The 16501-nt window shown below is 46.1% G+C and overlaps 1 protein-coding gene across 3 annotated transcripts; it reads right to left on the bottom strand.

Moving 5' to 3' along the window:
* Positions 1–540: 540 nt before the first annotated feature.
* Positions 541–16429, bottom strand: IP6K3 (inositol hexakisphosphate kinase 3). 3 transcript variants are annotated; one of them, XM_026056736.1, is made up of 7 exons: positions 16373–16429; positions 15574–15879; positions 11219–11600; positions 5416–5638; positions 4168–4340; positions 3382–3557; positions 541–2126 (listed from the first exon to the last, which is right to left on the bottom strand). In XM_026056736.1, the coding sequence occupies exons 3-7, from the start codon at positions 11415–11417 to the stop codon at positions 1650–1652; spliced, it is 1248 nt and encodes a 415-aa protein (XP_025912521.1). In that variant the 5' UTR covers positions 11418–11600; positions 15574–15879; positions 16373–16429; the 3' UTR covers positions 541–1649. The 3 variants fall into 3 exon arrangements, with proteins under 3 accessions (XP_025912521.1, XP_025912522.1, XP_025912523.1); XM_026056737.1 differs by lacking the exons at positions 15574–15879; positions 16373–16429 and adding an exon at positions 13906–14367; XM_026056738.1 differs by lacking the exons at positions 15574–15879; positions 16373–16429 and adding an exon at positions 12750–12816.
* Between the last annotated feature and the right edge of the window lie 72 nt (positions 16430–16501).

The raw sequence follows: 16501 nt of genomic DNA, 5'->3' as shown, positions 1-16501 counted from the left end.
TTGAGACCTGCTGGCCTGGAGCGTGCATCCGGCAAGAGGCTCAGCACTGGTGCACGTGCTGCACATGCGGAGATGATAGGTACTAAACTCTATCAGTATAAACTATATCACTAGGGCTATATCAGCCTAGATTCGCATTGATCGCAGGACTGTGCTGCACAAGTCAGCCAAGACAATTGATGGCTTGATCCTTTCACAGCTGAAGTAGAGTGTGGCTTTTTGTAATTGTCTTGAGTTTGTAGGCAAGAAATATGCAACACTGTGAATAACGTTCAGTAAATAATGAGCTCTTCCCAGATGCAGTTTAGGCCAAGTAAAATATGCAACTGGGCCAGATGACTTAAAATTTCCAGCTATAAATCGTAGCAATTCACCAGCTGTATGCAGTAAAATACAAGTGAAAGGATCTCTCTTGAGATCTGGTATTTAAACCTGGGGAAATAATGGCTCTTTTCAAAACACACAGCTCTAAACAAAAGATAACATAGCTTAAGGATGCTCTGGAAGTGGGAAAAAAAAAAAAAAAAGATGGACAAGAAGTGAGGGTTACTTGGACAATTTTATTTATACTCCCACTCCCCAGTAACTGGGTTCTGTAGCTCTATTCCTTGTGTAAGGATTTCTCTTTCAAGTTTCCCACACCATCCAGGAAGGAATTATATTGTTGTTCCATAATTAAAATCTGTCCACAAAAGCTGTAAACATTGTTGTATCAAGTTTTTTTTTGTTGTTGTTACTGTCTCCTCCAAACATGCACACAATATTTTTACCAAAGAATTTCTAGGTGACCTTTAATATCTAGTCCCTGACTCGATCTCACATGCCTTTTTGAAGCAAAAATACCTTGATGTGAATGTTTTCATGGCTAGTATCTGGCAGAATCATTGCATTCCCGTAGTTCCAGCTCCTATGGAGCCCTTGCTTAGAAAATTACTGAAACATGCCCTGTTATGTCCCTCAGGGATATTAAACCTTGGCAATGCACAGTTCTTGGTCTGAGGTCCACCTGCTTTTACACCTAAGTTCTATAGAGCCAGGACCTCTGTAGCATCTAGTACATTTGTGTTTCAACAAAGTACTGTACGCCCGCGCTGTACAGAGTATGCCCTACAGTCTTGCAGAGCTGGGCATCTGTACCGTGAATGTCGGGGGGGGGGGGTGTTTTTCTTTGGCTTCTGTCTTTGAGTGTGCTCAGCCCATAACACTGAGCATGAGTTGAAAGTAATACTGCAATCTGTTAAGACCTGCCAGCTCATTTAAATAGTTTCACTCAAATGCACAATATCTTCTTAGCCTGCGTGGCTTCGTAAGTGTAGTGGAGGTGAGCAGGTCCTATTTTATCATTAAGACTCTTTCAAGTAATGCTTTCTTCTGGCTCACAAATAAATCAAGGACAGCAGTAAAACAAGAAAGGAAAATAAATCTTCTGATTGATTGCAGACAGAACAGATTCTTTCAGCTCTTTGCTTTTTACGCTTGAGTTCAGTAATGGCACGTAGCATTTTTGCACTTTCCTAGCAAGCTGTCCATGCTCTCATTCCAAACCGTGCACGTGACATTTAGCAGCTGTGAGGGTCCCATACAACTGACCCAATGCAGTACTTTTCAGGAATATGACTAGTAAATCCAGGCTACTTCCACAGAATTTGTCATTTTCCTTCTGAGATATTCTGAAGGATTTTGATGAGATTCTCTAGGCCAAAAATATAGCCATGGTCTGGCCCATCGTAAGTGGTGTGATTGCATTTTGAGCCTTTAAAAGTGGTGTGGGCAAAGTCTATCATGCGGACGTCGACTTTGGAGTGACCAGTGCCATGCGACATGGTGCAGTATGTTTTTTGGAAGTGCCCCTGAAGGTGATTATCCAAGGGTGTCGCATTCTCCTTGTTCTCCAGTCCATCATAGATGATGAGAAGTGAGCTGGAGTAGAACCTGTAAGAGCTTTGCTTCCTAATGACTGAAAGCAGAGCTTTTAGCTGCAAGATGATGGGCTCCAAGAGATCCGTCCTGAGGTGGTTACCGTTGCAAAGGAACTGGTGCAAGGTTTGCCTGAATCCCTCGGGTGTGAGTTTTCTTCCATAATATTTATCTTTGCAGAGAAACTGGCCGGTGTCAGCTTGGTAAACCTTGAAGGAAGAGAACAACAATCCAAATTCAGTTCATGCCTTATTGTTCAGTTTTCCAATGTTCTAGACTCTGTCTTAATCTAAAAACTTCAAATCCAAGCTGAGAAATGGGATTCACAGAGCCTCTGCAGTCTAGCAATACTGGCAACGTACTGCAGGCTTCCCACTGAATCCCACCTCCTGTCTTTTCTGGAGATTTAAACTATTCAATTTAAACCACTGGTGCAGATTCTTGCTGTACTGCTATAAATTACTCCTTCATGAAACCCATACAGCTCTAAGTCACAGGCACGTCATTAGTGATTTAGAGCATTTTCCCTCTGTCTCTGTTAGGAGTTTGCGGTAGTACAGGAATACCCCTGCTATTGTACCTTCTCTCAATACGCAACACATGGGCAGCAATAATCTTGCTTTTTAAAACACAGAAGTACAAGCATATGCAGACAGATACATTTGTGAAGATCTGTTAACACCGGTAAGAATGGGGGAGTAGATTCAGCTCATGCGCCAGTTGTAATTTAAGGGAAAATCTGCTCAACAGAAGGATATCAAAGACCAGAAAGGAACACAGTTTTTGACATTAAATGTTTATACTACTATATATGTGCTTTATAATCATCATTGTCATAATTATCCTTCATGCACAGGAGAACAACATTTTGAAACCTGCTTGGGAAGTATAAGTGGAACAAATATATGGTTTCAGTTTCTAGAAGGAAGGGTAGCGGTTTTGATCAAGAGGAACCATAACACTTAGCACAAAATAAACCCCTCACGCTTGCACTGATCAGATGAGACAGCTCCGTGAAGGAATGAGTGTGGCAAATTATCCTTTTTTTCTTTTTGTTTTTGCTTTTCTTTTTGTGCAGCAGTCCAAAGCTGAGCATGAGATGAAAATCTGGTTTCCTGTACAGGCAGATTCTCAGCTGCTGTAAATTGGTTTCAGCTGTTTATATCGGTGGCTATTGAACATAGCCGACCCTATGCAGGCACCATTTATGAAAGTAGCCAAATCTCCAGAAGACAAAGGGGATATGAGGGAAGGATTACCCTATATACGCCATGTTCTTATACCCCTAAGCATCCACTCCTGGTTGAGGACAGGATACACGGTGAAATGGCCAGAAACTCAGTGGGAAACAGGAATGAAACCACCTCAATTTAAATCAACGAAGGAAAGAGTCCCTTTAGATTTCCAGCTCGGTTTCAAGTTGTGTGTCAAACACAGACTGAAAGGACTGAGACTCCACCTTACCTGCATCCCGCAGATGCGAACACCCAGAGACCCAGAGGTGCTTTGTTCACACTTCTTGATGTGACGCGCTTTCTTCTCCTCTGAGGCATCATCTCCGTGCTGCCGGGTTCCCATCTTTAGGTCCAGAATGCAGGGATAGTTGTACTTTGATACCACATTTTCAAGCAAGAGAAACTCTGAACATGAGTCAAGGGAAACCCAATACTTTTAAATTCTAATTGAAAGAGGTCTTAAATCACAGCAACTGCTGACATTCTCCATAATAGCTCACAACTGTAATGAGACTTTCGGAGCCAATTTTACCAACATGTCATTGCTATAGGCCCCTTGCTGCCAATTTCAGTTAATTCACTGTAGTACAGTCCTACCAATTAAAGTACCAACAGCTCCGTTCTCTAGTGACACTCTAGCCCTGGGCTGTCAATCCAACACCTTTCCTTAGTACTAAATTCACTCCAGTGGGTGTGGGGGAAGTTGTTAAACTGTATTACTCACATGACTGGTGGGTAATGAAGTGTAATAGAAAAATAAAAGGCAAGGCAGCTGCTAATTCCTATATAGTTGTGTTTTTAAATGCATGCCAAGGGCATCCTTGACTTATTGACAAGGTTTTTTTTTTGTTTTTTTTTTAAGTGGGATAAGATACAGGGGAATTATATTCTCTATTTGTCCAGGGACTGGGCAGAGGAGGGCTGCCTACCCCTGCAATAAAACATATATTGATTGTTGCTGGTTATTTGTGGTCAAGACTATGCTAGGGGGGAAGTGGAGAGAGAAAAAGGATACGATGAAGTTTGTTCTCATTATATTTGGAGGACATGCGGTTCAGGTGCTGCCTGTGACAGTGCAGTCCCCAGGGGTTGTAGCTGTTTCTTTCAGGCTGATTTCCATTTGCATCTTCCAAGAGTGAATCTGTACGGTATTGAAGGTCTGTCCTCAATAGCATTTTCCCTGAGCAGCTAGACAAAACACACAAAAGAACGTGTTTGGTTTATAAGCTCCAGAAGAGAATATTCCCTCCCTTCCCTTTTGTAGAACCTCAAACTTGATAAGGTAGATTTTCAGGGACTCTCAGAGGAGACATATTCATCATGTCCAACCTGCAGAGATCCTTTGTTACTCCTAAAAGTAATTTTCAGAAAGCGAGCTATTGCTGGGTGCCAATACTTTCTTTTATTATAATTTCAAAGTGTGCTTGGCTTCTCTGAAAAGCACCATTCATAGCACCAGTGACCAGGAATCTCTATTTATCTAACAGGCACAACACAGGCAAATTGCCCAACAATGGGAATGATTCCCATTTTAGAAGGACTGGCCTCGAGGAGGGAAGGGAAGGAGCAAAGAGGATATTTTTTCTCCTTGTAGGGTCATTTGTTGGTCTAACTCATCTAAAAGCCATAATTCTGTTCTCACTGAGGGCAGCGGTTTCACAGTAGCAGTATTGTACCCTTCAGTCACAGCTGACCTAGGTCTTTTCCGAACCAATTTGAGATGAAAGATGTCTTATTGAAAGCCTCCGCAAGTCCAAAGGTCAGAGTGTGCTTGCAAGCACCATAATGCTTCTCAGACACAGCTCTCCCCTGAGACGAGGACAGGATCGAACCACCCTTGAGTATGCAGTTACTGCATGTCTCCTACTTCTGGCCAGTTCCCAGCAGAAAGACATTACAGTTTGAGCGTGTTTGGTGGCTATTCTCACAGGGGCTGATGGCCTCTCCTCCTTTTCACTGCTTTTGGACCGTGCTGCACCCAAGGGGAACAGGTGGAAAGCAGTGTTTGGGGCATAAATTTGAGTGACATCATCTCAGTGATAGCTGAATCTGCCCTGCTCCATCCACAGGCAGAGGGAGAGGTGAGCCATGAAGCCAACTAGCTGGACTTTTTGCTTCTGTTCACCTTGCCTTAAACCAGGAGTCATGCCATGGAAACCCACCCGGTTAGACCCTGCCCAAACCAGGAGGGGGTCCTGCTGCCAAAGCGGGAGGCCAGGCCCAGGAGGACATTTGCAGCATTTTGCTCATGCCACGGTCTCACCTGTCTTTGAGGGTCTTGGTGAGCTGTGTGTGACTCCACTTGACAAACGCATGCTCGCTGCCGTTGCTGCTGCTGGTGGCCCACTTACACTTGTGCCATATCGTTACTGACGACTCATTGATGGTGTTATCCAGCAGGCTGCAGTTCTCCATCTGCAGGCTGGGGCTGGCGATCAGGTTCAGGTTGCCAAGGCTGTCCTTTTTGAGGTGCACAGAAATGATACCTGCAGAAAAGAGGGAAGAACAAACTGGAATCAGTTCCTGGGCAGCAGATTAACCTGTGCGTTATCATACAGGCTTGGGTCACCGTCTGCACCAGCTCAAGGTGCTCCTGAGAGGGTTGGCACTTAGCAGGACAGCTGCCTCCTTGTATTTCAGTGACCTCTCACAATGATCCCAGTCTGATTCTAGGCCCAGTAAACACCATTAGTCTGAGACCCTGGAAAACAGCCACAGGCTTTTCTAATACTCCCTCCTCTTCTCCAGATATGGCTGCCTTGCTCCCTTCTGTGGTCTCCATTTGAAACCTGCCTCGGCTGAACATCATGTTCCTTTGTTCTCCATTCCTGTCTGGACATCCAGGCTCTGCTACACAACAGTTGACCCTGCAAAGACCCCACTGTAGGATCAGAAACTCCTGGCTCATTTATGACAAGGGATTCAGGTCTCACTTTTTAACACTTTTTGTTGGCAGAAAGCAAAGAGAGGGTTGGGGACAAGGAAGGAATTTTCCAAAGACAACTGGCATGTCAACTGCTTAATCAGAAAGAGTGCAGTGGCACCACAGTGGCAGGAAAGCCATAGCACACTCCCAAGAGGAGTTGGTGAGGGCAGAGGAAGGGAATTGCCTTATTTTGACAACTTTCTGTGGCCACCTAGAAAACTCTGCCTGTCAGAAGCAGGCAGTTCTGCATGGTGTCATCCATGTCACAGGTCTCGAGGCACTAGGTCTCACTTTCCACTGTAGCAGCAATGGTGGTGGTTCAGTTGCTAGCCTTGGAGATAGGACTCTAGTCCCAGCTCTTCTCTGACTCATCGTGTGACCCTGAGCAAGACATTTCGACCAAAGGGTGTGAGGTTCCCAAATGCCTTTGAGGAGCTGCACCTTACGTGAGTGCTGGCCTCTATTTTTTGATGCCTCTGTCTCCAGGAGACCACACTGAGGTCTTCTTTTCAAAGCAGTTAAGCTCAGTGAAGTCTCCTGCTGAAGGCAGGAGGAGCTGTGAGGGCTCAGCAGCCTTGAGCGGGCTCCAATTGCAGGAGTTTAACCTGGCAAGCTCTCCTTCCCCATCCGTGGGATGGAGATAGCATGATGGCACTTCCTAAGTGACACCACCAAGCTGTTTCCACACTCACAGTGCTCACAGCATTTTGCAAAGGAGGGCATTATCAGTATCTTCATTTCTGAGACAGTATCTTCAGTTTAGAGACAGGGAAGCTGAGGCTCAGAAAGACACGACTTACCTATAACATCCTGCAGACTAGCAGTAGAGGTGGAAATAAAAGCCAGGTCTCCTGAGCCTCAGTCAGTACCTTGCCCATTAGCGCATACTATTGCAGCTAGTCCTGAAGATGGAAAGCTCTGTGCGAGTACCAGCTAACATCTCTCTAGGATCGCTATAGATGACAAACAGGGACTTGGGTTTTTACTGTTGGGATAAGGGGGAAATAACACTGAAAATACTGAGAGCCATTTTTTTTCTGGAATATTGTATCAGATGATCTTTGAAAGGAGGGCAATTGGGCAACCTACATTAGCCGGCCTGATGGAGAGGACAGCTTGTGCCTTATGGCTTTTCAAGATCCAAAGTGTCTGCTTGCCTCTTTCTCTCTCTCTCTTTTTCTGGTTTGTTTTGCTGACACAATCACACCCAGAAGAATCACTGCCCACCGGCACACCAGCAAAACCAGAGCAGGTCTAGTCTCCAAAAGCATGTGTATGGGCTGGCACTGCTGCCTCTGTACATGGTGCCTGCACATTGTCATGGACGTGTCCTTCCCCAAGTGCCAAGGACCAGCACAGGAACGGCAGTCACCCTGGGCCAACAGGAGGGAATGGACCTTTACGTGCCCGGTGTTCGTACACGAGGAGGGGCACGATACCCATTCCTGAAATCTGAGAGAGGTGGTTAGCATTTTCCACTATATATTTAATATATTAGCATTGCGATTTTTCCTGACTTTATGGGAATCACAGGACTCAAATGCCATTCAGCCTGCCAGGTATTTACCCCAGTCTCAGCCCAGCTCTGGCAGCGGGACTGCTGCCTCGACGTGTCAAATGACAGAGCAGGAATGGCCACAGCTCCCATAGGAGACGGCTCTGACCTTTCAGAGAAGGGTTGATAACAGCAGTCCTTTGCTCAGGGCATCGCTGTACTTGCAGCGAGCAACCCTCTGTCAAGGCTTCCGAGCCTCTTGAAGCAGTACGGGCATTTTTAGAGCATCACCCTTTCAGGCTCAGATAGGATGCCAGCCACACAAGTTCTCCGCAGCAGTACCCTGCTGCTTTCAAGTCTAGCTGCAGTAAGGCAGATCCAAAAGAGGATGGTCAAGTCTGTTGGACCAACAAAACTCATCACTGGAAAGAGCCCCAGATGTTAGCAATACACAGAGCTGGGTTTTACCCCACAGTCTCTAGAGCACCCTCACTTGGTCTGTTAGTCACTGCAGGGAGATGCATTTCTGCAGTTTACAAAGAAGGGAGCCCTTCTCCTGAGCAAATTTGCCAAAGCAAATAAATATGCAAACTCCCTTCTCTCCTTTTAAAGTGAGATTACAGTAAGTAAACACAGACACAAAGAATTTGCCCTCTCTATGTGTGCGCTGTCCGCTGAGTTCTGCTGACTAAGGGAAGTTTCCGCAGCCTGAATTTCAGCAGTCCTGTGTGTCTGCGGCCCCCTTCCACTTCCAGTAGACGTGGGGTGGCCAGCACTTCCCCGGGCCTGCATCTCATAACCCTGCAGATCCAGCTGTGTTCAGGCATTACGTGCTGCCTTCCTGCCCTCTGTACAGCCCCTCTGCTGCGGTACCCCTTCGCAGGTGAGACCCCAGCACAAGCTGCACAAGTTTCACTGTAAAATCAGTGCTATTCTGAACACTTTGTAGAGGCAGGCTCCGTCACATCAGCTAATTTTGCACTGAAAGGAGTGAGGAACACAGGCTGCTCTGCCGAGGGAGTTGTGGGAGGGGAAACCTTAAGTGGGGGGTAAGTAGTATTTTTAGCTGTTTCCGCCCTTTGCTCATGGTCATCATAAGCAAAGGGAGATCTATTTTCCTCTGGCTCCTACATCACRTGCATGATCTTAAGCTGTGTCTCATCTGTAAAAATCCATATTACAGGTAACTGTGAGCAAGCAGAAACCTGACCAACTCAGATGCCTGCTTTGAATTTTCAGGGGAGGTAGCCATGAAAAAACTCAACACATCTTTTGCCTAAATCAAAGCCTTTTTATTTTTAAAAAGTCACTGAGAGGCAAAAAGAGTCCTCAATTCCAAATCTAGCGCTACGCCTCAGTTACTGCACTACAGCAGCCTGTAACCTTAAAAACTGTCCCAATTACATATCTGCAAGTCAATGGAGCTGTGCTGATCTACATAGTGCTGACAATCTGGCCCTAAAAACGTTATATATAGCATGAAACTAAGAGACCTTAAATATCTTACATTAATATGAAAATTAATGGGGAGATTTTCAAAGGCAAAAAAGGAGCAGTTCAATTGCAAGGGAATGTAATCATCGCACCTCCTTCCAATTGAAAATTCTGCCTTTCTAAGCTTACCTTTCAGCCTTAAAAAGTACTTGTGTTTCCTGTTGTACTTCATTAAGGGATGGAGTGGTTTTGCATGTGTCCTGTAAGTGACCTACATGTGCACAACAAATATATACTACRTAGCTTTAGCATGGTGATAGCTACTGACCTTCTCTTTTATTGCAACAAGAAAACATCTATCTGGGAGAAAAGATGTGTACAGGTACTTGTCTTTGCTGGCCTTTCAGTTGCACCAAAAATGCAGTCCCGCTCTGTCTAAAGCAGGCGAGGCAGACAGTGGATATTTACGGATGCTATCACCATGCTAGAGGCATCCCGGTGATTCTCAGGAGCGTTTTGCTATGTAGCTCTTCCCTCATGGATTTATTTTTAATTTTACAAGTGCATTTATTTACTGCCATGTGCAATAGAGTCGGCGCAGAACTGGGCCTGAAAATAAGTCCATAATCCCATTGCAAGCTCTGAACTAGACAGGCAGAGTTTTGGAAGCAGTTAGTGGGGAGGAAAGCCRGTCTCAAGGTCACCAATATGCCTGAAATGGTTAAGTGAGCTGCRGACATTTTTAAGCAGCCAACTCGGTGTTAGGTTTGAATAATGATATTTGATCAACATTGCACATAATATCATCATTTCGTAATGGTCCCTGAGCCCCACCACAGACTAAGAATAGAGATGAGGAACACCAACAYGTGTGAACAGGTGATAAAGACCTCAGGAATTTTCCCCTGATGCTCAGCCCCTCGTGGGAAAACATTCCACCTCTTTTTAATTTGTGCGGTATTTGGCCTGGGTCAATTACAAGTAGAAAAAACTGTCTGATGACAAATTGGAGAACTCTTATTTAATTACCCCTCATTGCAAAACTCACTGGGACTTCCAACAGAAAAGAAAAAGGAGACAAAAAGGTATTAATAACCAGGCCGCCCCTGAACTGATAGTCTGTGACTGCTTAACATCTTTATTAGAGAGACAAAGCAGGGCCCGGCTCTCCAGCACTGAACCCTGGGCCCTGCTTGTTGATGAGCTAAAGAAAATTGCTTAGAGGAAGGCTTGTTTTTTTTCTTAAGCATCTTTTTAACATTGTCCCATAAATCTAAAAAGGCCCCTGGCTCTCTGGGAAAGGGAGAGATTGAATTGGAAGCGCATCAAAACCTCAGCTGACACTCTGAGCTCTTCTTTGTAATGCTGAAGGACCAAAAGATATTTTAGTTTTTCAGTGACAGCTGAGCTTCTTGCCTCCCACAAAAATCCAGGGTCAGGAGCTTTATGAACAGCACAAGTCTGGCAGTAAAAGCAAAAATAGTGGGGGAATAAAGGAAGGGAGGAAGGACTTCTTAAAAAAAGTGCTAAGACTCCCATGGACACCAAGTGCTGCTTTTTAATAGCTAAGTCAAGCTGACAAAGTGGTTCGGGCAGGGAAAGTTACAGACAGCCACTGCTCTGCTTCACACCAGTTCACTTTCCCAGCCTCCATCTTTCCATGTCTGTCCCTTTTCAGCCCTTTTTGACATAATGGGAGGCCTCCATGTTACTGAGTCCCATGAGTCCCATGTCAGCAGGTGGGTGGACACAGGAGAGGAACTCCGGGTGCCATCAGCCAACGCTCAACCCTTATTAGACATCAGAGAGTCCGCACAGCTGCACCACCATGGAGACACAGGAAACTATTCCCTTCTCCCAGACCTGCTCGTATGCACAAGCTCCCTGGAAATGTCCTTGCTCAGCAAAACATGATCTGCACAAGTGAAAGAGGAACTAGGGACTTCACAGCTTGGACCTAGCCCTGCACTAGCTGKCCAGTATCTCCTCTGTGCTGCCGCTTCATCACACCAGCCTTTATCCCAAACTCAGCAGCAGCCTGCCTAATTCCAGTGAAACACTGCTAGTTGTTAGCGCCTTTCTGAAACAGCATTTCAAGGAACACCACTTCACAGCTGGGAGCAAGAGGCTGGCTCTCAGCTTCACCACTGGTCTCAGTGCTCCTTAACAAGTTTCCTTGCTTTTCCCGTGGACCGTCCGCCCGGGTCTTACCTTTGTACTGAGGCGTGAACTGCCTCATGGCCAGGGGCAGCGATTCGTAGAACCATTGCTCCTGGGAGACGAGGGGTTTGCAGACCGTGTGCTCGTCATACTTCATCATGCTCATGTGGCCCCCAACTTGGTGGATGAAAGGCTCCAAGAGAACCACTTTCCTGGTGTCGCTGGGGTCCAGGGGGCTCTTCCCCACCATGGTGCTTGGTCTGCTTTGTGCTCAGATAAGTATGAATGCCTCTATCTCGTTTAATAACAGCGAGGAGGGATCAGAAGAGGGTTTCAGAGCACTCTGCACTGGGGCAGTGAATGCCAAGTCTGGATCTTGACCACGTCAGTCCAAGATGCCTTCTGGCTTCTCAGGTTGGCACTGATGCCCTCTCTGCAAAACAAGGATATTCGGGAGGGTGAGAGAGGTGGCACGAGTCGCTGCAAAACCGACTTCCTTTGCTGGGATGCCAGCAGGGGTAGGAATACAGCCCTGCCTCATGTGCCCTCCACGCCATCCCCCCAGCGACTGACTCCTGCAGGGCGTGTTATGCATTGAAGGCAAGTGCCAAGTGCACCCATATAGGGTGAGATCTTTACATGCACGGGTGCTGGCAGGGAGCCACAGCTTGAAGTGCAGTTTCCAGAAGAGACCCTGCTTAGACCTGGTGGGGGCAAAAGAAACAGAGGAGGGCGATGGAGAAGAGCTATCAAGTTCATGTGGCTGCCTCTTCAAACCAGCTGTGTCAGAGCAGTCCTTGGGCCAGTAAGGTCAGGTTATTAATACGATATACTTTTCTCCTCATGAGAGGGACAACCCTTGCTGTCAAACARTCCCGGTTTGCCTTACGAGAGATTGCTAATGATGTACTTAGTCTTTCCTCAAGCTGGGACATTCCTTGTGAAGGAGGTTTATTAATAAGACCTCTGCAAGTTCATGTCCTTGGGCAGTTCTCTGCCTCTTAGCACTGCTGATGGTGTCAGCAACATTTTCTACACCTTCTAAAGAAACCTCAGAGTGAGACATTCCCTGTCAGTTAACACCAGAGATTAGAAAGAGTATTTCCTCCATCATGATAATGTACATGGCATGAGGGCATGTCGAAACAGCACTGACACGGCTCCCACCCAGGCTGCAAACCAAACACTGACTCCACCTGACCTCTCCAAATGCTGTGCAATGAGGCAAGCCRTGTTCTCTGCTAAAGCACAAGGGAGCATTCAGCTAACAGATTTGTTTCCTGATTCTAGCCCCAGAGAAAAATTCATCTTTGATTTTGACAGGARCAAGATCTGGCTCTAAAATGATCAGTTAGAAAAAACACACACAGGCTCCACATCTGTGCYGTACTGCCTCAGCAGAAGCACCCTGGTTTCTCTTGCAAGCACCCTGCAAAAAAACCCTTTCACTTCACTCTTTGCACAAAGCTCATAGATGGCTCTTGCTCTGGTAGACATTGGGCAGAGGCTCCTGTAGCCAGGGAAGAAGATGAAAAGGCAACTGAGCTAAAATTTACATTGCAGAAGCAGCCTTGCTTCATACCATCAAGGCAGTAAAATCAGAGGAAGACAATCCAGATCCCAAAGTATAAGTGATGGGAAAAAAATTCATCCTTCTTTTGAGGTCTGGTCCATGTTCCTACAGCCCTCGAAAGGGAGAGTGCAGAGCCCCGGTCTTGCCTGGCCCTGTTAACACAGGTGACTTTCTCCTTGTTCCTGCCACGTTACCATAACTTAGGGCAAGTTTGCATCAGTAGTGTTTGCTAGAAGAAAACCAGTGCAGTAGATAATAAGGTCTTTAGAAGATCTTTTTTGTTATATCAAAGCCTCCATCACCTGTGTGGCCCACTGAGAGCAGGGCTGGTATTCCCACCATSGCTGCAACCCCGACAGTCTGGGCTGCACCACCATCCCCTCTTTAAAGAAGAGGCACCGAATAGCAGAGGGAACAYGGCACCTTCCCTGGTCACACCAAAAGTCTCTAGGGAAGCAGGGAACTAAACCCGGAGTTTTCACATCCCAGGACACCAACCACAGGGTCGCTCTTCAGGGTCACTGCGAGGAAGGCAGGCACAGCCTTTCCTCTGATGTTAGCACTTAGATTATTGCCATACCTGGGACCTTCAACCAGTGAAATCTAGCGTATTCCCCAGCCTGAAACAAAGAGTTAAAGCTCTGATGCTTGAATTGCTCCTTCACACTCCTCCTGGTGTAATTAAATCACTGAGCAAGCAAGCACTTAACTCAGGTGCACGTTTTGTTTTTTGCATGGAGGAGTTAGATGAAATGGATTGAAGGAACAGACGCGCCTTCCCAGAGAGGAAGGGGAAAGAAGAAACACTCCTACCTCCAAAACACATGTAGCAGCTCCTTTAACAACCCCCAAGGGGTTTTTCCCCCCCCTTTTTTTTATTCTTTCGTCACGGCGCACTTCAGAAAGGAATTTCTACTCTACARTTACCAGCCTGTACCAGCACTGAAGGAACAATGCCAGGCCACTTAGATGAGGGGTTTTCAGCCTAGGAAGAATGCAGCTTTTTAGAGGCTTTCTAGAAGTTAATAAAAGCATTTAGCATTTTGTTAAGTTGCGGCAACTTTTAAAGAGGATTTCTCCCTTCAGAGCTGTAGGKTTTTTTCTCTTCCCTCCTTAAAAAAGGAGAAAAGAAAAAAGAAAAAAGCAAGCAAATTTGTCATAATACCTCTTTGGAGCAGAGAGCACAACATGACTTCAATCCAGTATTTATTGCTTTAGAGACATTCCAAGGCTGAAACGCAGCTGACATAACACACTTACAATTCTGGCAACCTTGGCATTGCAAAGAGAGTCAAGAAAAAAAACACAATTTGATAAGGCTCTTATTGTTTACTCTTAAGCAAAACTCCAAGCAAGATTTGCACTAAGGAGAAAGCGGCTTTTTTTTCATTTACTTTTTGTTCTGAAGCAGCTTGTTCATTCTGAGCAGATAAATGTTACTGCAAACACTTACTGAGCTGGTCTGAGCTGCTCTGAAACAAGACACTCTTGAAATAAATCACCTCCCTGGCTCAAGTTATCCTGAGTGCCAAAAGATATTTACATCACTAAAAATACACAGAATTACAGATAAATCTATATCCTCAAAACTCGTTTGTCTCAAAAACAAAACAAAAAACCTTGAATATTTTTCCTCTGGCAAAAAATAATAATGAAAAACACAACCCAGGCACTGCAGATGAAAATGAATCAGAAATTAGGGGGAAGGAAAATACTTCTTTCTCTTTATAGAAGACTCCCCACTCCAGAAAAAACACCCAAGATACTTTAAAACATCTGCAAACAACCATTTCCCTGACTCTTCTCCCTGCTTATTGTCAGAATACGTCAGCTTTCCTTCTAATGAATCTCAGCATTGTGTCCTGGTCTGAGAAATATTTGCATTTCAAATGATCGCATATTTGTAACTGAGATCTGCTAGGCTGAGCCACACCAAGTCTAGCCGTGGGCTTTCGCAATCAGCGTCCGGCGGTCGCCATGCCCTGGGAGCCCAAGCCAGTGGTTTCGGCAGCCGAGAGCGCTGATTGCTGGGTACCGTTACTCCCCACGCGGATCTCATTTAGAGCTAGCCAAACGTCAAAAGATACTGGCTTGCGCTAAACAGCTTGTTTATTCTCAACTCTAACCACAGCCAAAAGAAACTAAGCACACTCCATCCTGTCCAAGGCAGAAGCTCTTATAGCTCCAAGTCCAGCGTGCTGGGGGCAAAGCAGGGAGACAGACAGACCCGCCTGAGGAGAAAACTACGTCTCATAAATAGTTATGTTCATTGAATGCTGTTAACAGAAATACTTTGGAATATTAAAAAGCGATATCACATTTAAAACAAGTGCTCTGTCAGCAAGGGAGCATGTTCTTAGTTTCATCTATCATGGTCGGTACCTTCACCTCCGGGGGACCCTGCGTTCAGAAGCAACTCAGAGCATCCTGCTGCAAAGTCTGGTTTCAAATGCTGCAGGGTGCTGACATTTTTTTTGCTTTAATTAAAAGGCAAGAAGATAATGTATCTGTTAATTTGAAGAGATCTGTATGGCCATAGTTCTTGATATCAGAACTGGCCTAGATTCAAAGCCAGAGAGTCAGCTCGCACAAGTCGGCAGGGGAGCCGCTGCAGGCTGCCCTGAATGCGAGCACGGCCTGGACATCAGCGATGGAAACGCACAAACGTGTTTTACAAAACCCAGCTGCCACATTTCCTTTTGATTTTTGGCCTCATACCTCAAAACACATCCAAGGCCTTGCATAGCGTGTACCCTCCCAGTTCCAGCCCAGAGGCCGGTCCCTCAAAGCAGGCATAGACCCCCATGGCTGGTGCAACACGGCGAAAACTTACCCCGGTGCCGTCCCTGCGCTGCAGATCAGCCGAGGACTCCTGCCTCCGCGGCCTCCCGTCCATCAGGCCCTTATTCCCCCTGTGCAAACGCTATTAAAATGGCCAATTCTCCCTCTCCTCTTTCACACGGTTGGGTTTCTCGTTACAGCTCCTGAGTTATTTATACATACAGCCTCTTCTTTCCTCAGATGGGGCCAGGCCAAAGTCTGCGGCAGTCAGGAAGAGCCTTTCCCACAGACTTTAAGTCACTCGAGATCATGCCCTCCGTGCATTTCCACATGGCTGTTTTCACGTGTCATCAAGCGGCTGCAATATTAGCTCTCAATTAATTTTTAAATCTGCCTTTTCTGCTCTTCCCTCGACTACAGCCGAACGAGGCAAAAATAGTTGTAGGGCAGCAGTGTGCTGGGAGTGAAAAGCTTGGCTCTCTGCAAGAAACCTAGTTTTAACCATTCTCCCATAAATCCTTATGTGCAGAAACCCTGAGCTCTTTTATCTTGTATTTCCTTTCCTGAAAGAAAATGATGTTCATAAAGTTTATGACTGGTCCCCACATCCCTCACGAATAAGATGCAAAGATACAGTTTGCTGCACTGAYGGATTTATTTGGCTGCTTTGCAAAGCAGCAGGATCTAGGGGGGGAGGGATGGGAATCGCATTAACTTGGATTGATAGGCTGCTAAAAACCCCATTTCCTCCGCCTGTGATGGCCTGGGCATCTGGGAGATGGTGCAAAGCAACAGCATGGCCGCGGAGATGAGCACGGGCTGGGTTTTCCCCGCAAGGGGCAGGAACACACCTCTGAACGTGCGGCAGCAACCCTGCAGCTGGGGTTTTCAGCGCCGCTTGCTCCGGCTCCCCTCCCTGCCACCGTCCCGGTTCTGCGTATCACGSCGGGGGCTCAGGGAAGCGGGATTTTACACCATCC

This window comes from Apteryx rowi, unplaced genomic scaffold, assembly GCF_003343035.1.
Source record: "Apteryx rowi isolate R43461 unplaced genomic scaffold, aptRow1 scaffold_132, whole genome shotgun sequence".
In the NCBI taxonomy this organism is placed as follows: domain Eukaryota; kingdom Metazoa; phylum Chordata; class Aves; order Apterygiformes; family Apterygidae; genus Apteryx; species Apteryx rowi.
This window is presented reverse-complemented; position numbering and strand designations above follow the sequence as displayed.

Coding starts and splice junctions, on each gene's coding strand:
- IP6K3 (XM_026056736.1), bottom strand. CDS start 11,417: ATGGTGGGGAAGAGCCCCCTGGACCCCAGCGACACCAGGAAAGTGGTT. Junction 4,341..5,415: donor ACCAAGACCCTCAAAGACAG/GTGAGACCGTGG, acceptor TGTTTTGTCTAG/CTGCTCAGGGAAAATGCTAT. Junction 2,127..3,381: donor TTCGCATCTGCGGGATGCAG/GTAAGGTGGAGT, acceptor TCTTCCTTCAAG/GTTTACCAAGCTGACACCGG.